Here is a 26222-nt window from a genome sequence, read left to right as displayed (position 1 = left end):
TCATATATTAATGTGTTTTTTCTCTCCCTTTCTCAGTAGCCAGAAAATGTTTAAGTCTAGAAAGAAAAGGATCAGATCTTTTAAAGCCTCATATGTCCCTCTTCTCATATAAAAAAATCTTATCAGGAAATTAAAAATTCAAAAATTATTTTTCTGTAGTTTTTCAAAATAAGTGTGTATTTCATTTATAATCTACAGTTTTATTTTTAAAACCCCCTCACAAAAGTCTCTTAATATGTTGCAAAACTTTACAAACAAGGTTGTAACTTTCCAGAGGGTATGTGCCAGGACCCTCATGAAGCCCCTACTGGAGTCTAACTTGGAAGCCAACTCAGGCACCCGCCCCCCCTCCCCCCCCCACTGCTATTCAATACTATTGAGGTCACAGGGTTTACTGAAATTTGTTAAAAACATGGAGAATAACCTCTGGGGAATAATTCTCTGGGTAAAGAAAGAGAGATGAGAAGATTACAGATACCACTGAAAGTATGTGTGTTCAAAAGTTAATTTGGTTATATTATCAAATTACAGTTCTTCAGGGAGCTTAAACTTGCTCTAAATTAGATTCGGGGAGGCCCATCAAAGTAAATAGTCTGCATAAGAGACTCGCTGACATAAAAGAAAAACACGGAAGACAAAGGGTTCTTAATTTGGGGAAGGATATATTCCAACTTGGGGGAAGGGTGAAGGCATTTCAGCTCTGAAGCTCGATCATGACATTTCCAGAGTCCTGCAGTCCCCAAGCGTGACAGGACAGATTGGAAGGGCCTGTTGGGCCTGGCTGGACTCTCCTGTCCCTCTGTCACACTGTGCGATATGCAGGCAACTGCAGTGTCAAGCTGGCAACACTCCTGAGGCTCTTGAGTGTTTATCAACTCAGTAGGTCAAAAGTCTGCAGACACTGGGTGGAGCAGCAGTAAGCCACAAAACTCACAGTTGTCCTCCTGGAAGGGGAAAGAGGGGGAGAAGGACACTGTGAGTTCAAAAGGAAAGTCTCAGAATTCTTTCCATTAGAGACAGTCTTTTCCTTTGTTAAAATAAAGGATTAGGATGGTCAACAGAGTACACAACAGAAATATAAATTCCTTTTAAAACTGAGCACTGGAATCAGGTGAGGTATGTGTGTGCTTATTTTATTAGCAGTTTTCAGATGACGCAACATCCCTATGTTAGCAGCAAAGGAAAAGTAAGCTTTTTCCATGTTACAGTCTGAATTCGGCTTACTAGAACCAGTGCAATGACAGAATTTGAAATACGTTATAAAAGTCACTTTTTCTAAGAAAAAGTCACCAATTTAGCTAGAACACATATATATCGAAGAGCTTAAAAAACATAATTTTAAGGAATTTATCCTACAAATGTATGCCCACAGATTGCTTACAGAGGTAATTTCAGAATCTGAATCATGTAGTTTGAGGGTCTTCTCCCACACAACAGAGGAAACCCATCTCAGACTCCTGCTTGGCATATTTCTGCAGCGAGTCATGAGCCCTCCGATCCCAATCTGGGCAGCTCCAGTTGTTGGATGCCTTGTTTTCCCACCAGAAGTGCTATCCTCTGGTGAGGAGAGATTAATCTACTGTTGTTTTCACAGGACCCCTGTGCTGACTGTTTTCTCTTTTCTCCACCCCTCAACTCAGTCTTTGCCTTTCTCTGTAATCCAACAAGGTGACCTCTACAGACCCAACCTCCAAGGCTGCCTGATAGCTGGTTTCAGGCTGAATTAGGACAAGGGAGGTATAGCAGGAGGGTAAAGGGCAGGAAGAGAGAAAAGTTGAATATTTTCTTTTTCTTCTTTTTTTATAAAAAGTCTAGTTAATAGAGGTATAGTTACAGACAAACATAGAATAAAATTCACCCATTTTAAGTGTACAGTTGAATGAGTTTTGAAATATATGCAATTATTTAACTAACACCACCATCAAGATATAAAATACTTCTCATATCCCCAAATGTTCCTTGTGTCCACTTGCAGCCAATCCCCATCCCCTAAACCCCCTGACAAGTCTCTGGCAACCATTGATAATTTTGTTTCTCCGTGGGCTTTATTTTTCCCTGGGCCACCACGATCCTCCAAAAGAGGCTTTGCCATTATTTCATCTTGGATGATCAAAGATCTCAAGGCAAGAGCTAGACCTACTTCTATGGGTTCTCTTGCCTTAGATTTTTGTACTAATCCAGGATTCCCTTACCAACTGGTTCCAGCTAGCTCCCCTGGATGGACCCTCCTGTATGGCTCTAGTTCTCACTAGGCTCCAGTCACACTCAACCAGGCAGTTGACAACTCTGCCTTAGCCTTCACTTCCTGCTTGCACAGAGTCTCACTTCCTGCAAGCAGAGGTGAGAGCTCAGGGCCTTCTTGGGTCTTTTCTGAGCATGCTCACATCCTTTTGCATGCACATGACCTTACATACTCCTAGGAATATGTTAGTGCTTTTCAAAGCCCCCGTGGAAACCTTAGTCTATTGTTTGCCCCAACAGCTACCCACTGCCTCAGGCATCTGTGAAGTTAAGCAATTGCCTATAATTGTTTTGACAATTTTTGACAAATACCCTCAGAGAAGAGGCTTTTTGCACTGGTGATCTCTGACTGAGGAAATAAAGACAGGCTTGCAAGTAGGGTTTTTCAGTGAAACACCTTTTGAAGATGCTCCAACTTCCTTCCACCCCTTTCCAATTGTTGCCCAGCTGCTGGTTTTAACTGTGATAGCAGATTCTTGGTTTTCAAGGTTAAGACTAGAAGTTGGGACTATAGGTTAAAATATCACAAAGGTCTCTGTTCTTTTTGAGATTCAGTCACTTTTCTTGAATAAATGCACTCTGGATTGCTGTAAGCCTTTTGTTAATTTCCAGAGTTCTGAAAAATTCAATTCTGACAAGTTTTGCCAGTTTTTTCATTGCTTTTATGGAAAGGTTGACTATTTCTATCCCACTCCATCTCTACATCTCTGACCAGAGCTTTTATTGGGCAACCCCTCCTGTTGGTTCTAAGTCTCAACAGCCTCCAGATCTTCCTTTGTCCTTCATGCTAAAAGATTAAGAACAGTAAACCTTCCTACTGCTGTAAGTTCCCAGGTACTTTATCATCCTTGTGGGTGCTCTGAACCCTGCCTGAACTTCTGTAAATAGTCCTTCTCCATTAATTTCTCTTCAAAATCCCAGCTTCTGTGTGTTTTCCAGCCAGTACCCTGATTGATTTAGTAGGGAGTAGTCTAAGGAAACAGTCCATCAAAGTGGGATTCTGGGATTGGGTTGGTAAGTGCATGAATGACCTCATTACCAGGGAAAAATGGGACATCACTGATTACTCGAAGTTGTGGTATCACAATTACTCAAATTATCACTAAGACTGCCAGTGGAGGGTAAGGCACTGGGAGTTCAAGTGCTGTGGCACTTGACTGCTGTGGCATCATGGTGAATTCAAAGATTGTGGAGGGAGATGGCTTCTTTTGACTGCTTTAAAAGATTTCCCCAAATCCCAACCCCCTTCCAAAAAAAAAAAAAAAAAGATAAGCTTAGTGCCTTCTTGAACTCTCAACTCAAGGCATAGGTAGAGAATCAGAAAGTTTCTATGGTGGCTTTAAAGGAATTCTTATTTTATGAAGCTGTGGGAGGGACATGCCTGAGGCCTGAATGTACAGGCTGCAGAATCACATACCAGGTAAAAGTATACTTATGCTAAGTCTCTTACGCTAAGGTAAAGGTTCTTGTGGGAAGGGGTGAGGACTTAAGAATTGAGATGGAAACCTTTGTGTAGACACAAAGCTAAGGACCTTAAACCTCTAATATCTCTAAACATTTCTTCACATCAGAAACAGCCCTTCTTACTATCTAAGAAAACAAGCATTCACTTGAATAAAAAGATTTCACTGACTTCATCTGGTGTGGTTACCTAAAAAGGAAATTCCTATCTTCTTCAGGCAGGAACAATACTCACTGCCTCTAGGGCCACAGAGAGAGCAAAATCCCAGCATGATTCAGAGAGTTAATTGCAAGGGCTGCTCCTGGGAGAGATTATGTACATGAAGGAGTTGTAGAATCTTGTCAAATTTTATTTGCAGAAATCTGGAGAGTAAGCATGGAAATGGAGTCTAAGTATAATACATTAGCCAGTGAGAATAAGTCTAAGGTTGGATCAGGCCAAGAAGGGTGTTTCACGAGGCCTCAGCATTTAATGTGTTAGTATGAGTACCTATAATGGTTAATAGAAGTCTTGCTTCAGTAGAGGCCTACAGTCAATGAGACAGAGATGCTAGAACTTCCACTGCACAGTCTAGAGGGAGGAGATCAAAGGCTTAGAGAAATGGGAATGTTGAAGTGGAGCCAATGTGGCCTAACCTGCTTAGCCACCACCTGGAAACCTCTGGGAGGGTCAGGAAGACAGTCCCTTCACTAAGACATTAATATATGTATTGGTGAGGGGAAGTCAAACTGGAAGTAGCAAGCACACCTGATACTTAATATGACACATGCCTACTAGAGGTGAGAGAGAAAGCCTGCAAAAGCTCAGGTGTCTGCTACATTGGTAAAGTTTCAAACAGAAAAGAAGAGTTACATCCAGAACTGTCCACTTGAAGAAACAGATACACACTTGTGGGTCCCTTTGGATTTTGGAGGCAAACCACATTTTGGGAGCCCCAATCTTCCAAGGTTCTTTCTCTTACAACTAAAACACCCTGGTCATAATACAACAAACAAGCATTGGAAGACTCTGAAAGACATAATGAAGATAGACAGACTATGATCCTGGGACTTGAGAAGCAACACAGCAATGGTAAACTCCCGAGGCTTCTTTATTGCCTCCCATATACTTCAGATAGGATGCTGTAGGAACTTCCAACCCAGAACCACCAACAGGCAGAGTCAAAAAACCAAAAGAAAAGAAAACAAAACACAACAACAAAAAACAACCCCCCCAAAAAAACTCCAAGAAAAGCCTGTTATCCCTATCCAAAGGATTAGGACAGAGAAATCCATCAATTTCTATAGAAAGTAAATAACTAGTTGCTTAGGGCTAGGTATGGGGAAAGAGAGAGGTGATAGATAAAGGGTACAAGGTTTCTCTTAGGGTGAGAAAAACGTTCTAAAATTGTCTGTGGTATTAGTTGCATGTTATCTGTGACTACAGTACAAACTGCTGATTTGTATACTTTAAATGGGTGAATTGTATGATATGTAAATTGTCTCAATAAAGCTGTTAAAAAATAGCACTAAAAGGAGAAATAGATAAACTCACAATTAGAGTGGGAACTTCAACTTCTTTACTCTTAGCAACTGACAGAACTACCAGACAGAAAATCAGCACAGGTGTAGAAGAACTGAACAACTCAATGAACCAAAGAATCTAATTGACATATACAAAACACTCCACCCAAAGGCAACAAAGTACACTTTTTTTTTTTCCTAAAAGCCCATGGAATATTCACCAGGACAGACTATATTCTGTGCCAAAGAACAAGCCTCACAAATTTGAAAGAATTGAAATTATATACAGAGAACACATCTGGTTTCATCTCTGACATAAAGAGCCTAGAAGTCCTCACTCCTGTTCTTACAACAAGAACAAGCTGAACAAATTGAAAATCAACAACTTTTCTCCACTCACCAGAGAACTGAGGTCATAGGGCAAACTGCAACTTCAAAATCTGGTGAGACAGGTACCTCCAGAGTCACAGCTGAGACTTGCTTACCTGGACAGAAGATGCTAGAATTGCTGGAGGCTGAGTGTGGACAAGCCTGAGAGTGAGATACTCCTGAGGCTGCAATGTTAGGGTGATACACACATTCTTAGGTTTTACCTACAGAAACCCTACAGGCTATCATGGTGAAAATCCGTAAAAGATCCCCTTGTTGCTCATTCAGGAAGAGAAAAAGAGTAGTCATTACGCAACATGTCCAGAGCATCCTCCATAACAAAGGACAGTTCTCCAGAGAAAGTTTACCAGAGCCTTATCCCAGGTGTGGAAGGGCATTCTTCCCACCCTAGCCCCCTTTAGCCTGCCCATCCCACCTAAGAGGGGAAAGCAAACTATGCAAGATGAGAAAAATTTATGAAGGTCACAGCCTAGAAATACAGGCCCACTAAAATAATGATATAATCATAAAATTTAGAACATTTTCCTCCCTCATTTACCACCAGAGTAAATGGCCTCCAGAATAAGGACAGTGGATTACAGATAAAATTGATACACAGAAATCTCTTGCATTCCTATACACTAACAATGAAAGATCAGAAAGAAATTAAGGAAACAATCCCATTTACCACTGCATGAAAAAGAATGAAATACCTAGGAATAAACCTACCTAAGGAGGCAAAAGACCTATACTCTGAAAACTGTAAGACACTGATGAAAGAAACTGAAGATGACACAAATAGATGGAAAGATATGCCATGTTCTTGGATTGGAAGAATCAATATTGTCAAAATGACAATTCTATCCAAGGCAGTTTACAGATTCAATGAAATCCCTATCAAATTACCAATGACATTTTTCACAGAACGAGAACAAAAAAATTTAAAATTTGTATAGAAACACAAAAGACCCCGAATAGCCAAAGGAATCCTGAGAAAGAAAAATGGAGCTCGAGGAATCAGGCTCCCTGACTTCAGATTATAATACAAAGCTATAGTCATCAAAACAGTATGGTACTGGCACAAAAACAGAAATATAGATCAACAGAATAGGACAGAAAACCCAGAAATAAACTCACGCACCTATAGTCAATTAATCTATGACAAAGGAGGCAAGAATATACAATGGAGAAAAGACAGTCTCTTCAATAAGTGGTGCTGGGAAAACTAAACAGCTACATGTAAAAAAAAAAAAAAAAAGAAAAGAAAGAAATTAGAACATTCTCTAACACCCTACACAAAACTAAACTCAAAATGGATTAAAGACCTAAATGTAAGGCCGGATACTATAAAACTCTTAGAAGAAAACATAGGCAGAACACTCTTTGACATAAATCGCATCAGTATTTTTTGCATCCACCTCCTAAGAGTAATGAAAATAAAAATAAACAAATGGGACCTAATTAAACTTAAAAGCTTTTGCACAGCAAAGGAAACCATAAACAAAATGAAAAGACTACCCATAGAATGGGAGAAAATATCTGCAAACAAAGCAACTGACAAGAGATTAACCTCCAAAATATACAAACAGCTCATGCAGCTCTATATCAAAAAACAAATAACCCAATCAAAAACAGGCAGAAGATCTAAATAAACATTTCTCCAAAGAAGACAAACAGATGGCCAAAAAGCACATGAAAAGATGCTCAACATCACTAATTATTGGAGAAATGAAAATCAAAACTACAATGAGGTACCACCTCACACCAGTCAGAAGAGCCATCATCAAAATGTCTACACACAATAAATGCTGGAGAGGGTGTGGAGAAAACGGAACCTTCCTACACTGTTGGTGGGAATGTAAATTGGTGCAACCACTATGGAGAACAGCATGGAGGTTCCTTAAAAAACTAAAAATAGAACTACCATATGATCTAGCAATCCCACTCCTGGGCATATATCTGGAGAAAACCGTAGTTCGAAAAGATATATGGACCCCAGTGTTCATTGCAGCACTGTCTACAATAGCCAAGATATGGAAGCAACCTAAGTGTCCATCAACAGAGGAATAGATAAAGAAGATGTGCTACATATATACAATGGAATATTACTCAGCCATAAAAAAGAATGAAATAATGCCATTTGCAGCAATATGGATGGACTTAAAGGTTATCATACTAAGTGAAGTAAGTCAGACAGAGAAAGACAAATATCATATGACATCACTTATATGTGGAATCTAAAAGAAATGATACAAATGAACTTGTTTACAAAACAGACTCACAGAAATTGAAAACAAACTTATGGTTACCAAAGGGGAAACGTGGTGGGGAGGGATAAATTAGGAATAACAAATACACACTGCTGTATATAAAATAGATAACAACAAGGATCTACTATATAGCACAAGAAACTACTCAATATTCTGTAATAACCTATATGGGAAAAGAATCTGAAAAAGAATGGAAATATGTATATGTATAAATGAATCACTCTGCTGTACACCTGAAATTAACACAACATTGTAAATCAACCATACTCTAAAATACAATTTTAAAATAAATTAATTAATAAAAATAAAAAAGCAAAATAAATAAAATCCCAGCACTGTTAAACCTTGGGTTCATCTTACTGGGCCCACCCAGGGGCCTGCAGGGGGTGCAGTGGGCAGTCCTGAGGGTGCTGGGGGAAGGGGGCTCACCATGCTCCTAAAGCTCATTTACCAACAGTGCAGCCTGGGCTTGACAGGATATTGAGGTGAGGATCTAGTTTTTAAACTATACAGGAGTACGGAAGAAAAGTCATGAGAAAATAGGAGAGAATGAAGAATGTTATGAGATAAATGCATTCCCATTAAAATTTTGCATTTAAAAACAAAAACAGCTGCAAGATGCAGGCTCTCTGAGGAGTATACAGGGAAGCCCAAAGTTAAGCAAGGAGAATCATAAAAGGACACTAAAGGAATCTGAATTTCAATCTGAAGCCTCTAGTACCTACTACAACAAACATAAAACAGAGCTCAGCTCCTAGCCAGATTAAAATAAAATCTCATACTAAATGCCTATTTAGCTCAGTTCTTATTACCCAATATGTCTGTCTTTCAACAAAAAATTACAAGAGATGCCAAAAGGCAAGAAAAAGCACATGCTGAAGAGACAAAGAAAACCTCAGAACCAGACTCAGATATGACAGAGATGTTAGAATTATCATAGGGAATTAAAAAAAAATAGAACAGAAAATCCGCGATCTGTGGGACAATTTCTAATGGTGCAAGATATGCATAATTAGAATACTAGAAAGAAAAGGAGATAAAAGAGAAGAAGAGAAGAATTTGAAGTAATAATGGTTAAGGACTTTACAAAATTAATGACAGATCCAGAAACTTAACAACACTAAGCAGGATAAAAATCAAAAACAAAAACACTACACATAAGAAATATTATATTCTATCATTTATATGTGGAATCTAAAATATGACACAAATGAACATATCTATGAAACAGAACAGACTCACAGACATAGAGAACAGATATGTGGCTGCCAAAGGGGAAGAGAGTGGAAGAGGGATGGATTGGGAGTTTGTAGTTAGCAGATGCAAATTAGTAAATATAGAATGGAGAAACAACAAGGTCCTACCACATAGCACAGGGAACTATATTCATAATCCTGTGAAAACCATAATGGAAAAGAATATAGAAAAGAATATATATATATATATATATATATATATACATACACATACACACACACACATATATATATATATATAAAACTGAAAATCACTTTCTGTATAGCAACATTGTAAGTCACCTATACTTCAATGAAAAAAAAAAGAAATATCAAACTGGAGAAAACCAAAGAAAAAGGAAATCTTAGAAAAAAGCCAGAGGAGAAAAAAACGTTACCTATAGAGGAACAAGTATAAGACACAGTAGACTTCTTATTAGAACCATGCAAGCAAGAAGAGAGTGGAGTGAGATATTTAGTGTGCTCAAAGAAAAAAAAAATCACTAACCTAGAATTTTATATCCAGTGAAATTATCCTACAAAAGTAAAGGAATTTTTCAAACAAACTGAGAACTAAGGGAACTAAGAGAACTAAGGGAATTCATTGCCAGCGAACTTGTCCTGCAAGAAAGGTTGAAAGGAGTTCTTCAGGGAGAGGAAAGGGTATAGGTAAAAAATTCAGATCTAGGGCTTCCCTGGTGGCGCAGTGGTTGAGAGTCTGCCTGCCGATGCAGGGGACATGGGTTCGTGCCCCCGTCCAGGAAGATCCCACATGCTGCAGAGCAGCTGGGCCCGTGAGCCATGGCCACTGAGCTTGCGCATCTGGAGCCTGTGCTCCGCAATGGGAGAGGTCACAACGGTGAGAGGCCTGCGTACCGCAAAAAAAAAAAAAAAAAATTCAGATCTAAATAAAACTAGGGATGACATGATACTATATATAGAAAATTCTAAAATCTCCACACACACACAAAATTAGAGTAAATGAATTCAGTAAAGTTGCAGGATACAAGATGAATATACAGAAATATGTTGCTTATCGATACTAATAATGGATTATCAGAAAGAGAATTCAAGAAAACAATCTCTTCTACAATTGCATCAAAAAGAATAAAATGCCTAGAAATAAATTTAACCAAGAGGGTGAAAGACTTATACTCTACAAGACATTGATGAAGGAAATTGAAGATGATACATATAAAAGATACCCTCTTTTCACGGATTGGAAGAATTAATACTGTTAAAACGTCCATACTACCCAAGGCAATCTACAGATTTAATGTTATCCTTATCAAAATACCCAGAACATTTTTCACAGAACTAGAACAAATAATTCTAAAATTTACTTTTTTAATCTATTTTTTTCATTTAATACTTTTCAACTTGAATTTTAGTTTGTCAATAATAATACTGCCATTCCCACCTTGTTTGTTTGTCTTGTATTGGTGTAATTTAGCTTTTTGTCTTCAAAAGTTTAAGTAATTTTGTCTTAAGGTATTCTTTCCTCTCTTGCTTTCACCTTCTCTCTCTCTCCCTCTCTCCCTCCCTCTCTCTGCCTTAACACAACTTAAGACATAAGAATCTCTTGAGGAATTGAATCCATTCACATTTATACAGTAGGTCCTTACTAGTTATCTGTTTTATATATAGTAGGATATATATGTCAATTCCAATCTCCCAATTTATCCCTCCCCCCTTACCCCCTGGTAACCATAAGTTTGTTTTCTACATCTGTGACTCTACTTCTGTTTTGTAAATAAGTTCACTTGTGCCCTTTTTTTAGATTCCACATATAAGTGAAATATGGTATGTCTTTCTCTGTCTGACTTACTTCACTCAGTATGACCACAAAAGACCCTGAACTGCCAAAACAATCTTGAGAAAAAAGAACAAAGCTGGATGCTTCCTGACTTCAAACTATACTACAAAACTACAGTCATCAAAACAGTATGGTATTGGCACGAAAACAGACACATAGATCAATGGAACAGAATAGAAAGCCCAGATATAAACCCATGCACTTATGGTCAATTAATCTATGACAAAGGAGGCAAGAGTATGCAATGGAGAAAAGACAGTCTCTTCAGTAAGTGGTGCTGGAAAAACTGACAGCTACATGTAAAGGAATGAGATTAGAACATTTCCTCACCCCATATACAGAAATAAACTCAAAATGGATTAAAGATCTAAATTTAAGACTGGAAACCATAAAACTCCTAGAAGAAAACATAGGCAGAACACTTTTGACATAAATTGTAGCAACATTTTTTTTGGATATGTCTCTTAAGGCAAAGGAAACAAAAGCAAAAATAAACATATGGGACCTACTTAAACTTAAAAGCTTTTGCACAGCAAATGAAACTATCAACATAATGAAAAGACAACCTACTGAATTGGAGAAAATATTTGCTAATGATATGACCAATAAGGGGTTAATACCCAAAATATATAAACAGCTCACACAACTTAGTATCAAAAACAAACAACAAAAACAAAAACCAAACAACCTGATTAAACAATGGGCAGAAAACATGAATGGGCAGTTTTCAAAAGAAGATATACAGATGGTTAATAGGCACATGAAAAGATGTTCAACATTGCTAATCATCAGAGAAATGCAAATCAAAACCAAAATGAGATAGCACCTCACATCTGTCAGAACAGCTATCATCGAAACGTCTACAAATAACAAATGTTGGCAAGGATGTGGAGAAAAGGGAACCGTAGCACACTTCTGGTGGGAATGTAAATTGGTGCAGCCACTATGGAAAACAGTATGGAGGTTCCTCAAAAAACTAAGAATAGATCTACCATATGATCCAGCAATTCCACTCCTGGGTATACAACCAAAGAAAACAAGAAAAGATACATACACCCCAATGTTCATAGCAGCATTATTTATAATAGCTAAGATACAGAATGGAATATAATTCAGCCATAAAAAATAATGAAATTCTGCCATTTGCAGCAACATGGATGGACCTGGAGAATATTATGTTAAGTGAAATTAGTCAGACAGAGAAAGACAAATACTGCATGTTATCGCATATATGTGGAATCTAAAGAATAAAACAAAGAATATATATAACAAAACAGAAACAGATTCATAAATATAGAGATCAAACTAGTTATTACCAGTGAGAGGGAAAGGGGAAGGGGTAAGATAGACATAGGGGATTAAGAGGCATAAACTACTATGTATAAAATAAATAAGCTATAAGGATATATTGTACAGTACAGGGAATATAGCCAGTATTTATAATAACTTTAAATGGAGTATAATCTATAAAAAATTGAATCACTGTGTTGTACACCTGAAATTAATGTAGTATTGTAAATCAACTATACGTCAATAAAAATTTTAAAAATAAAAACATTCTTCCAAATAAAATGAATAAATAAATAAATAGGAAGGTTGTTGGAGAAGGAATAAAGTTAAGTAAAATCTTTTATTTTTATAATTTTCAATTGATCTAAAAAATAACTTGTTTCACGTAATAAGGGTAACAATGTAGCATGATTACAACAGATGAATAGTGAAATGAATGACAGCAAAGGTATAAAAGGAGTATAGGTATAAAAGGTATCAAAGGTATAAAAACTTCAACAATGAAAATAAAAATACAACATATCAAAAATTTTGAGACATAGTAAAGCAGTGCTGACAGAGAAATTAATAGCTTTAAATGCTTAAGTTAGAAAATAGGAAAGGTCTTAAATCAATACTCTAAGTTTCTACCCTAACCTCCCCCTCCAAAAAAAAAAAAAAAAGAGCAAAATAAATCCAAAGCTAGTAGGAGGAAGTAAAGAAGAGAAACCAATGAAATTAAAACCTTCACTAGGATTAACAAGATCAATAAAATTGATAAATCTCTAGCAAGACTGACAAAGATTAAAAAAAGGAAAACACAAATTAATATAAGAAATGAAACAGGTGATATTAATACATATTCTGCAGTCATTAAAAAGATATAAGGGAATACCTTAAACAACTTCACACTAATAAATTTGCCAACTGAGAACAGATGAATCCCTTGAAAACCACAAACTACCAAAACTCAACCAAGATAAAATAGCCCACTTGAATAGTCCTATAACTATTAAAGAAATTGAGCCTGTAATTAAAAACGAGAAATTTCCAGGTCCACCCAGATTGTTTCACTGGATAATTCTATCAAACACTTAAAGAAGTACTAAGAGGAATTTTTACACTGTCTCTTTCAGAAAAATAGGAGAGGAGGAACACTTCCCAGCTCATTTTATGTGGCCAGTATTACTCTGACTCTCAAACCAGACAAAGAGTACAAAACCAGAAAACTACAGACCAATATCTCTCATGAACAGAGATATAAAAATCCTCAAGAAAGTATTAATAAATTAAATACAGAAATGTATTATAAAAAGAACTATACACCCCAATCAAGTGGGAGTTATTCTGGGTATGTAAAGCTGGTTCAATATTTGCAAATCAATGTCATCCAATACATCAACAGGTTAACAAAAAAAAATTAGTATGATATCAATGAACTCAAAAAGTATTTAACCAAAGACAACATCCATTCATGATTAAAAAAAAAAAAACTCTCAGCAAACCAGGAATAAAGGGGATCTTTCTCAATTTGATAAATATTTGATAAAACCTACTGCTTACATCATACAAAATGTCCACACAAAATGGACAGTGATGTCCATTTTCACCACCTTAGTCAATAAAGCAAGAAAAAGAAATAAAAGGCATACAGACTGGAAAGGAAGAAATAAAAACTATTCCTACTTTCAGATGACATATCTACATGGAAAATGCCAAGGAATCTATAAAAAATACTCCTAGACTCTTAAGCAAATTCAGCAAGGTTGCAAGCACATCAGATCAAAATATAAAAATTAATCATATTTCCATATACTAACAAAAAACACATGGAAATTGAATTTTTAAAATATAGTATCATTTATAATCACACAAAGAAAGTGACATACTTGGGTATAAACTTAAAACATTTAAGGATGCTTAAAATTATTAAATGCTGATGAAAGAAATAAAAAAATACCTAAATAAATGGAGAGACATACTGTGTTCATGCACTGGAAGACTCAGAAATAGTAAAGATGTCAATTCTCTCCAAACTAATCTATAGATTAAATGCAATTCTTATCAAAATCCAGCACAAAATCCAGCTTATCTTTGTTCTTTGGAAACAAAGATAAGCTTATTCTAAAACTTCTACAGAAAAGCAAAGACCTTAGAATAGTTAACACAATCTTGAAAGAGAAGATTAAAGTGAAAGTATCACTTCACCTGCTATTAAGGCCTACTATATAACTACAGTAATCAAGACAGTTTGGTACTGACTGAGAGAAAGACACAGATCAATGAAATTGAAGAGAATATAAGAGAATATCTTCATGACCTTGGCAGTAGGTAAAGATTTCTTAGGACACAAAAAGCACTAGCTATAAAATTAAAATGGATAAACTTGACTTGACCAAAATTAAAACTACTCTTCAAATTATACTCGTAAGAAAATGAAAAGGCAGGCATCAATTTTGAGATTTTCTTAATTCAGGAAGTTATGTGAATTTTAAGTTATTAGATACTTTGTATTACCTTACTTTAAAAAAAAAAACTAAAGTTGGTTAGAACCCTAGTTCAGATAATTTGCTACACCAGAATATATATGGTTGTATAAATAACAACTGAAATGAAACTCAAGCACAAAATGATCTTAAAAGGCAAGTGCAATTTTGAGGATCAGCTACCTAAACTTATTTCTTCCTGTTTTTTTAAAAGATAATTATGTTAACTAAAAAATCATTCATAGAAGTGATGCACTTCATACCACAACCATTTAATTAAAAATTAAGGTTCTACGCAAAAAAATCCAATTCCATAAAGATATGGGATTGTTATTCACTGATGCATACTGCTCACTGGATCATCATTAAGTCCTCATGATGCTCAAGGGGGTAGGGTGGGTAACATGGAGGTGTCATATTTGTGCTACAAAGAAATCCCAAGCCTGTGTATTTATTTATTTAAAAAAACTTTTTATTTTATATTGGAGTATAGTTGATTAACAATGTTGTGTTACTTTCAGGTGTACAGCAGTGATTCAGTTATACATATATGTGTATCTATTCTTTCTCAAATTCCTTCCTGTATCTATTCTTTTTCAAATTCTTTTCCCATTTAGGTTGTTACATAATGTTGAGCAGAGTTCCCTGTGCTTTACAATAGGTCCCTGTTGGTTATCCATTTTAAATATAGCAGTGTGTACATGTCAATCCCAAACTCCCTAACTATCCCCTCCCCAGTGGTAACCATAAGTTCCTTCTCTAAGTCTGTTTGTGTTTTGTATATAAGTTCATTTGTATCATTTTTCAGATTCTACACATAAGCGATATAATACAATATTTCTCTTTCTCTGTCTGACTTACTTCACTCAGTATGACAATCTCTAGGTCCATCCCTGTTGCTGCAAATGGCATTATTTCATTCTTTTCAATGGCTGAGTAATATGTGTACTTATTTACTTTTGGGAAACTCATCTAAGAGCATACTGTATTTGCTTGCTTCTTTAATGATCTAAGTTGTTAAAAGTACGTCAACAAGTCTACTGCCTTAACAATACATTTGTGTTGGTTAGGTCCTTTAAAAAAATTACAGAACTGTGGAACCAGAGACATGATAGTTTCAGGGGAGAAACTTTTAGCTAAGCAATAAACTCTAGAATTAGGAAAAAGATGCTGATAAATTCTACAAAGAACATCAGACATGACATTTGTTGCTTTAGAATCTCTGAGCATACTTATAGGCAAGGCAGAAGAAAGAGCATTTCAGCTTAGTTTTAAAATAAATACCATTATTTTTAAGAAAAAAATCACAATGTTGTTGCATATATTGGAGCCCACAAAAATCATAAGAAATGTGGTGTTTTCTTTATAAACCTATTTTCTGATTAGAAACAAAAAGCATATCCTTGACTTATACAGAAATTCAAGCCAGAAGAAAAATAATATTAGAAAGAATCGATCAGATGAAATCCCAAGCCTGTGAACATATTACCATGTAAGAGAATTATGTGAGAATCATCTAATAACATACGGTATTTCTTGTTACATTTATGGTTAATGACTGTCTCTCATGGGAAGATTCTGTGTACAGAACCAAAGACTTAAATATACACATGCTTCTCTACTAGATCTGCCCATGCCCTAGAACTTTACGAGTGAGATATGTATGGGAAAAGAAGTATCAGGTGGTTTGGTCATAACTGAACCCCTAATACCTAGTAAAGAGTTTGGCACCCAGCAGATGGTCAGTACATGATTGTTTAGTGATACAAAGAGAAAGAAAAAGTTAAGAACAATTTACTTAAATTTGTTGAGGAATATTTTACCCATGCAAAATTGCATAAGTTACCTTAAGCTGGTGCCAACAAATAGGCTTCTGCTGAAAGAAAAAAAACCAAACCCAAACGTAAGTACGCAATTAATGTCAGTATTACTGATGTCAACTGGTTTCACAGAAGAAAGTAATACCGACACAACTAGGGCACCTACCAGGCACCGGTGGGGGACCATGGACACCTAAGGGGACAGGAGGGACCCTCAGTGACTGGCTTGCGGGATCTTGATTCCCAAGCTGGAGGTCAGGCCTGAGCTCCTGTGGTGAGAGCTCCGAGTCCAAACTTCTGGACTAACAGAGAACCTTAGATCCCAGGGAATATCAATCAGAGTGAGGCCTCCCAGAGATCCTCATCTCAGCACCAAGACCTAGCTCTATCCAACTGCCTGCAAACGCCAGTGCTGGAGGTATCAGGCCAAACAACAAGTAAGACAGGAATACAGCACCACCCATCCAAAAAAAAAAAAGTAATGAAATGACAAAAAAATTTGTTACAGACGAAGGAGCAAGGTAAAAACCTACAAGACCAATTAAATGAAGACGAAATACACAACCTACCTGAAAAAGAATTCAGAGTAATGATAGTAAAGATGATCCAAAATCTTGGAAACAGAATGGAGAAAATACAAGAAACATTTAATGAGGATCTAGAAGAACTAAAAAGCAAACAAATAGTGATGAACAACACAATCACTGAAATTAAAAATACTCTAGAAGGAATCAATAACAGAATAACTGAGACACAACAACGGATAAGTGAGCTGGAATATAAAATGGTGGAAATAACTGCCAGGGAGAAGAATAAAGAAAAAAGAATGAAAAGAATTGAGGACAGTCTCAGAGACCTCTGGGAGAATGTTAAACACACCAACATTCGAATTATAGGGGTCCCAGAAGAAGAAGAGAAAAAGAAAGGGTCTGAGAAAATATTTGAAGAGATTATGTTCAAAAGCTTGCTTAATATGGGAAAGAGTCAATCAAGTCCAGGAAGCGCAGAGAGTATCATACAGGATAAACCCAAAGAGAAACATGCTGAGACACATATTAATCAACCTATCAAAAATTACATACAAAGAAAAAATATTGAAAGCAGCAAGGGAAAAGCAACAAATAACATACAAGAGAATCTCCATAAGGTTAACATCATATTTTTCAGCAGAAACTCTGCAAGCCAGAACGGAGTGGCAGAACATATTTAAAGTGATGAAAGGGAAAAACCTACAACCAAGATTACTCTACCCAGCAAGGATCTCATTCAGATTCAACGGAGAAATTAAAACCTTTACAGACAAGCAAAAGCTAAGAGAATTCAGCACCACCAAACCAGCTTTACAACAAATGCTAAAGGAACTTCTCTAGGCAGGAAACACAAGAAAAGGAAAAGACCTACAATAACAAACCCAAAACAATTAAGAAAATGGTAATAGGAACATACATATCGATAATTATCTTAAATGTAAATGGATTAAATGCTCCAACCAAAAGACAAAGACTGGCTGAATGGATACAAAAACAAGACCCATACATATGCTATGTACAAGAGACCCACTTCAGACCTAGGGGCACATACAGACTGAAAGTGAGGGGAAAAAGATATTCCATGCAAATGGAAATCAAAAGAAAGCTGGAGTAGCAATTCTCATATTAGACAAAATAGAGTTTAAAATAAAGAATATTACTAGAGACAAAGAAGGACACTACATAATGATCAAGGGATCAATCCAAGAAGATATAACAACTGTAAATATTTATGAACCTGACATAGGAGCACCTCAATACAAATGCTAACAGCCATAAAAGGGGAAATTGACACTAACACAATAATGGTGGTAGAGGACTTTAACACCCCACTTTCACCAATGGACAGATCATCCAAAATGAAAATAAATAAGGAAACACAGCTTTAAATGACACATTAAACAAGATGGACTGAATTGATAATTATAAGGCATTCCATCCAAAACCAAAAGAATATACTTTTTTCACAAGTGCTCATGGAACATTCTCCAGGATAGACCACATATTGAATCACAAATCAAGCCTTGGTAAATTTAAGAATATTGAAATCATATCAACTATCTTTTTGACCACAATGCTATGAGACTAGATATCAAGTACAGGAAAAGAAAAACTAAAAAATACAAACATGTGGAGGTTAAACAATACACTACTAAATAACCAAGAGATCACTGAAGAAATCAAAGAGAAAATCAAAAAATACCTAGAAACAAATGACAATGAAACCACGATGACCGAAAACCTATGGGATGCAGCAAAAGCAGTTCCAAGAGGGAAGTTTATAGCAATGCAATCCTACCTCAAGAAACAAGAAAAATCTCAAATAACCTAACCTTACAGTTAGTGAAAGAAGAACAAAAAAAACGGAAAGCTAGCAGAAGAAAAGAAATCATAAAGATCAGATGAGAAATAACTGAAAAATAATGAAAGAAACAATAACAAAGATCAATAAAACTAAAAGCTGGTTCTTTGAGAAGATAAATAAAACTGATAAACCATTAGCCAGACTCATCAAGAAAAAAAGGGAGAAGACTCAAATCAATAGAATTAAAAATGAGAAAGGAGAAGTGACACTGCAGAAATACAAAGGATCATGAGAGATTACTACAAGCAACTATGCCAATAAAATGAACAACCTGGAAGAAATGGACAAATTCTTAGAAAAGCACAATCTTCTGAGACTGACCCAGGAGGAAATAGGAAATATAAACAGACCAATCCAAGCATTGAAATTGAAACTGTGATTAAAAATCTTCCAACAAACAAAAGCCCACGACCAGATGGCTTCACAGGTGAATTCTATCAAACATTTAGAGAAGAGCTAACACCTATCCTTCTCAAACTCTTCCAAAATATAGCAGAGGGAGGAACACACCCAAACTCATTCTACGAGGCCACAATCACCCTGATCCCAAAACCAGACAAAGATGTCACAAACAAAGAAAACTACAGGCCAATATCTCTGATAAACATAGATGCAAAAATCCTCAAGAAAATACTAGCAAACAGAATCCAACAGCACATTAAAAGGATTATACACCATGATCAAATGGGGTTTATACCAGGAATGCAAGGGTTCTTCAATATATGCAAATCAGTAAATGTGATACACCATATCAACAAATTGAAGGATAAAAACCATATGATAATCTCAATAGATGCAGAAAAAGCTTTTGACAAAATTCAACACCCATTTATGATAAAAACTCTCCAGAAAGTAGGCATAGAGGGAACCTACCTCAACATAAGAAAGGCCATATATGACAAATCCACAGCCAACATCGTTCTCAATGGTGAAAAACTGAAAGCATTTCCACTAAGATCAGGAACAAGAGAAGGTTGCCCACTTCCAAGTTTTGGAAGTTTCAGCCACAGCAATCAAAGAAGAAAAAGAAATAAAAGGAATCCAAGTCGGAAAAGAAGAAATAAAACTGTCAGTCTGCAGATGACATGATACTATACATAGAGAATCCTAAAGATGCTACCAGAAAACTACTAGAGCTAATCGGTGAATTTGGTAGAGTAGCAGGATACAAAATTAATGCACAGAAATCTATTGCATTCCTATACACTAATGATGAAAAATCTGAAAGAGACATTAAGGAAACACTCCCATTTACCACTGCAACAAAAAGAATAAAATACCTAGGAATAAACCTACCTAAGGAGCCAAAAAACTGTATGCAAAAAACTATAAGACACTGATGAAAGAAATTAAAGATGCTACAAACAGATGGAGAGATATACTATGTTCTTGGATTGGAAGAATCAACATTGTGAAAATGACTATACTACCCAAAGCAATCTACAGAGTCAATGCAATCCCTGTCAAACTACCAATGGTATTTTTCACAGAACTAGAACAAAAAATTTCACAATTTGTATGGAAACACAAAGGACCCCAAATAGGCAAAACAATCTTGAGAAAGAAAAACGGAGCTGGAGGAATCAGGTTCCCAGACTTCAGACTATACTACAAAGCTACAGTAATCAAGACAGTATGGTACTGGCACAAAAACGGAAATATAGATCAATGGAACAGGATAGAAAGCCCAGAGGTAAACCCACGCACATATGGTCACCTTATCTTTGATAAAGGAGGCAAGAGTGTACAATGGAGAAAAGACAGTCTCTTCAATATGTGGTGCTGGGAAAACTGGACAGCTACATGTAAAAGAATGAAATTAGAACACTTCCTAACACCATACACAAAAACAAACTCAAAATGGATTGAAGACCTAAATTAAGACCAAACAGTATAAAACCCTTAGAGGAAAACATAGGCAGAACACTCTATGACATAAATCACCGCAAGATCCTTTTTGACCCACCTCCTAGAGAAATGGAAATAAGAAAAAATAAACAAATAGGACCTAACGAAACTTAAAAGCTTTTTCACAGCAAAGGAAACCATAAACAAGATGAAAAGACAACCCTCAGAATGCGAGAAAATATTTGCAAATGAATCAACCGACAAAGGATTAATCTCCAAAATATACAAGTAGCTCATGTAGCTCAATATCAAGAAAACAAACAACCTAATCCAAAAATGGGCAGAAGACCTAAGTAGACATTTCTCCAAAGAAGATATACAGATTGCTAACAAACACATGAAAAGATGCTCAACATCACTAATTATGAGAGAAATGCAAATCAAAACTTCAATGAGGTGTCACCTCATACCGGTCAGAATGGCCATCATCAAAAAATTTACAAACAATAAAAGCTGGAGAGGGTGTGGAGAAAAGGGAACCCTCTTGTACTGTTGGTGGGATTGTAAATTGGTACAGCCACTATGGAGAACAGTATGGAGGTTCCTTAAAGAACTAAAAATAGAACTACCATATGACTCAGCAATCCCACTACTGGGCATATACCCTGAGAAAACCATAATTCAAAAAGAGTCATGTACCACAATATTCACTGCAGCACTATTTACAATAGCCAAGACATGGAAGCAATCTAAGTGTCTATCGACAGATGAATGGATAAAGAAGATGTGGCACATATATACAATGGAATATTACTCAGCCATAAAAAGAAACGAAACTGAGTTATTTGTAGTGAGGTGGATGGACCTAGAGACTGTCATACATAGTGAAGTAAGTCAGAAAGAGAAAAACAAATACCGTATGCTAACACATATATATGGAATCTAAAAAAACCCCGAATGGTTCTAATGAGCCTAGGGGCAAGACAGGAATAAAGACACAGACATAAAGAATGGACTTGGGCTTCCCTGGTGGCGCACTGGTTGAGAGTCCGCCTGCTGATGCAGGGGACACGGGTTTGTGTCCTGGTCCGGGAGGATCCCACATGCCGCGGAGCGGCTGGGTCCGTGAGCCATGGCCGCTGAGCCTGCGCGTCCGGAGCCTGTGCTCCGCAATTGGAGAGGCCACAACAGTGAGAGGCCCACGTACCAAAAAAAAAAAAAAAAAGAATGGACTTGAGGACACAGGGAGGGGGAAGGGTAAGCTGGGACGAAGTAAGAGAGTCGCATTGACATATATACACTACCAAATGTAAAACAGCTAGTGGGAAGCAGCTGCATGCACAAGAAGATCAGCTCAGTGCTTTGCGACCACCTAGTGGGGTGGGAAAAGGAGGGTGGGAGGGAGACACAAGAGGGAGGAGATATGGGGATATAAGTATGCATATAGATGATTCACTTTGTTATACAGCAGAAACTAACACAACACTGTAAAGCAATTATACTCCAATAAAGATGTTAAAAAAAAAGTAAATTAAAGTAATACCCACAAAAAGCAAGGGTAAGGAAATGTGAAACATTTCATAAGTGATAAGTGATTTAACCATATAAGTATTAGATAGAAGATATTATTTTGATAATATTTGAAGATAGTGAGTGGTAGGAAGGAATATTAAGCTGTTGTAACAGACAAAGGGAAGTAATAAGACAGAGACAGTTCTGCACGCCCTGTAACAAATGGGTCTCTATTGCAAGGCACAACAGTTACCCAGACATCTGGTCCTCTCATCATGTAATTACTCTGGCTTAAAAGACCATGGAGAATTCCTGAAAGAACCAAGCTCTGTAAATCTGAGCTTCAAAGCAGCCGACTGAAGCCATGCTGTCATCACTACCACAGTGCCCTGCTCACAGTAGATGCTCAATGCATGTCTGCTAACTGAGTGGATAAATCAGTAAATGAGTGGATGCATTATTCTGAGCTATTTGGAAATAACTCCAATGGCTTTTTAAAAATGGAAATAGAAAAAAAAAATCCTAAAATTCATATGGTCCCACAAAAGATCCTGAATAGTCCAACAAATCTTGAGAAAAAAGAACAAAGCTGAAGGCATCATGTTTCCTGATTTCAAAATATACCACAAACCTACAGTAATCAAAACAGTATGGTACTGGCATAAAGACAGATACATAGACCACTGGAACAGAATAGACAGGCTAGAAATAAACCCACACATATGCAGCTAACTGATCTTCCACAAGGAAGCCAAGCATATACAATGGGAAAAGGACAATCTCTTCAACAAATAGTGTGGGAAAACTGGATATCCATATGCAAAAGAATGAAAGTGGACCCTTATCCTACACCATACACAAAAAAATCAACTCTAAATGAATTAAAAACGTAAACAGAAGACCTGAAACTTTAAAACCCCTAGAAGAAAACATAGTGCACAAGCTACTTGACATTAGTCTTGGCAATGATTTCTTGGCTATGGCACCAAAACCACAAGCCACAAAACAAAAATAGGCATGTGGGACTACATCAAACTAAGCTTCTAAGCAGCAAAGTAAACCATCAACAAAAGCAAAACATAACTAACAGAATGGAAGACAATATTTGCAAACCCTGTATTTGATCATGGGTTAATATCTAAAATATATAAGAAACTCCTATCATTCAGTAGCAAAAAAAAACAATCTGATTTAAAACTGGGTAAAGGATTTAAGTAGACATTTCTCCAAAGAAGACATACAGATGGCCAACAGGTATATGAAAACGTTCTCAACGTCACTAATCATCAGGGAAATGCAAATCAAAACCACAATGAGATATCACCTCACACCTGTTAGGATGGCTGCTCTAAAAAACAGACAAACAAAAAGTAAGTGTTGGCAAGGCTGTAGAGAAATTGGAATCCTTACATATGTTGGTGGGAATGTAAAATGGTGCAGCCACTATGCAAAATAATTCCTCAAAAAATTAAAACTAGAATGATCATATCCAGCAATCCCAGTTCTGAGTATATATCCAAAAGAATTGAAATCAGGGTCCCAAAGAAATATTTGCACTCCCATGTTCACTGCACCATTATTCACAATATCCAAAATATGGCAACAAGCTAAATGTTTATTGACTGATGAATAGATTAAAAAAATGTGGTATGCACATACAATGGAATATTATTCAGCCTTAAAAATGGGATGGGGGCTTCCCTGGTGGCGCAGTGGTTGAGAGTCCGCCTGCCGATGCAGGGGACACGGGTTCGTGCCCGTCTGGGAGGATCCCACATGCCGCAGAGCGGCTAGGCCCGTGAGCCATGGCCGCTGAGCCTGTGCGTCCGGAGCCTGTGCTCTGCAACGGGAGAGGCCACAACAGTGAGAGGCCTGCGTACCACAAAAAACAAAACAAAACAAAACAAAAACGGGATGAACCTGGAAGACATTATGGTAGGAGAAATAAGACAGTCACAGGACAAATACTACATGATTACACTTACATGAGATATCTAAAATAGTCAAACTCAGAAGCAGAGAGTTGAATGGTGAGTTACCAGGGACTGCAGGGAGGGAGAAATGGGAGTTGTGTTCAATGGGTATAGTTTCAGTTATGCAAAATGAGTAAGTTCTAGAGAGCTGCTGTACAATATAGTGCCTACAGTTAATACTATACTGTGCACTTAAAAATTTGTTAAGAAGGTAGATCTCAAGTTAAATGTTCTTACCCCAATTAAAAAAAAAAAAAGGAATAGGAAGCATGAAGAATCTGGATCCTCAGTTAGGAAGTCAACTAAGAGATATTCTACTTTAAGCTAAAATATTAACAGTTGTCATTTCCAGTGGCAGTACTTCCATTTGATACAATTTCCTTTTGCAGAATTCTATTTCCTAATTTTGCTTTGATGATAACATATGACTTGAACAGATTTATTTTGTCTCCCCCCAAATAAATAAGTAGAAAAGAAATCACTGGTCTACTAATGTTTTAATAATTAAACATTATTTTTAATTTTTAAAGTGACACCAGTTTGTTGTAAAAATTCAACACTACTCAACGAAAACCACTGTTCCTTCAGTGAGCCTTCAAGACGTTTTCTACGTATTTAACAATTTAAACTTTTGGGTTGGCCAAAAAGTTTGCTCAGGTTTTTTCCATAAGATGTTACGGAAAAACCCAAACGAACTTTGTTGGCCAACACTATATATATACATATATATATATATATATACACACATATACACATATATATGTAAAAGACTATATATGGATGTGTATATATATGTATATATTTATATATATATATACATACCCATAGCTGACAAAAATTGGATATCATTGCGTAACCTGTTTAAAAACATTTTTACCTAAACTTAAAAAAAATTGCTCCAAGAACCTTTCCTTGTCTTTTTTAACCTATATAAAGCTTTAAGCAAAGGATTTTTTAAAGTTCCTTTAGATACATACTATTTTTTAATTGTTATTTTGTGTATTTATAAAAATACATCCTTATTGAAAATATTCAAATGATTCTGTATTATATAGAATTGAAAATTAAAGTCCCCACCTGACTACTCCATAAGCCTACATTCCTCCCTTCCAAGGTAACCACAGTTTAGAGTTATATCTACATCCTGCTGGATTTCTTTAGAGCACACACACATATATGTATATGTGTACACACATACATATTTCAAAAGTATCTTGTTCAGATTAGAGCTTATTTTCATTTTATATTTATAGTACCATTTCAAAATTTCTTCATATGTAGTGATTCACTCAGTAGCTAATTACAGCATAGTGTCTAAAACATGGATTTGGAGCCAGACTTGCTATGGATCAAATCCCAGCTCTGCTATGAGGGCTTGGCCCAGTTTCTGATCTTCCTGTCCCTCAGTTCCACACCCTCCTACTCCTGTAACATGGGGGTTATATTAGGTTGAACCACATGGAAGGCATATGATTCACACAGTTCAATCTAATAATGGTACCTATCTTACAGTACTAAGTAACACAGCTCAACTTCCAGCTGGGTCTCCTGACCCCTAAGGCCTATAAGTTCTTTCATTCCAGCCCAGGGCCTCACTGTACAAAAGCAGAGATGTCACCACACCAACACCTGAGTGTACACTGTTAATATCTGCTATGGCCCAAACTTAACCCAAGCGATATGGGAAGGAACACTGCGATTCTGGGCCATTGGCAATTTCTGTTTCAAAACATCCTGGTGATTTAAGTGAGCCTTTTGAATGTCTGTGATGGTTAATTTTATGTGTCAACTTGGCTAGACCATGGTACCCAGTTGTTTGGTCAAATATCAGTCTAGATTTTGCTGTGAAGGTATTTTTTAGATGTGACTGACATTTAAATCAGTAGACTTTGAGTAAAGCAGATTATGTTCCATAAGGTGGGCCTCACTCAATCAGTTGGAGGCCTTTAGAGCAAAGAAGTAGAAGGACTTTTCCTTAAGACAGCAACTTAAAAACCCTGAGTTTCTAGCCTGTTGCCCTGAGAA

General features: G+C 36.5%; 1 protein-coding gene across 3 annotated transcripts in view; it reads right to left on the bottom strand.

Annotated features, from left to right (window-relative positions):
* Positions 1–366: 366 nt before the first annotated feature.
* The window catches only part of LRRC28 (leucine rich repeat containing 28), a 183864-nt gene continuing 158008 nt past the window's right edge, over positions 367–26222 (bottom strand). For all 3 annotated transcript variants that reach the window (XM_030873136.2, XM_070044858.1, XM_030873138.2), the window contains one exon: positions 367–944. In XM_030873136.2, coding sequence (XP_030728996.1) covers positions 872–944 — 73 coding nt within the window. In that variant the 3' untranslated portion in view covers positions 367–871. The remainder of the gene's footprint in view (positions 945–26222) is intronic.

This window comes from Globicephala melas, chromosome 2 (assembly GCF_963455315.2).
Source record: "Globicephala melas chromosome 2, mGloMel1.2, whole genome shotgun sequence".
Lineage (NCBI taxonomy): Eukaryota > Metazoa > Chordata > Mammalia > Artiodactyla > Delphinidae > Globicephala > Globicephala melas.
The sequence above is the reverse complement of the archived record's forward strand: the minus strand, read 5'-3'. Positions and strand labels throughout refer to the sequence as shown.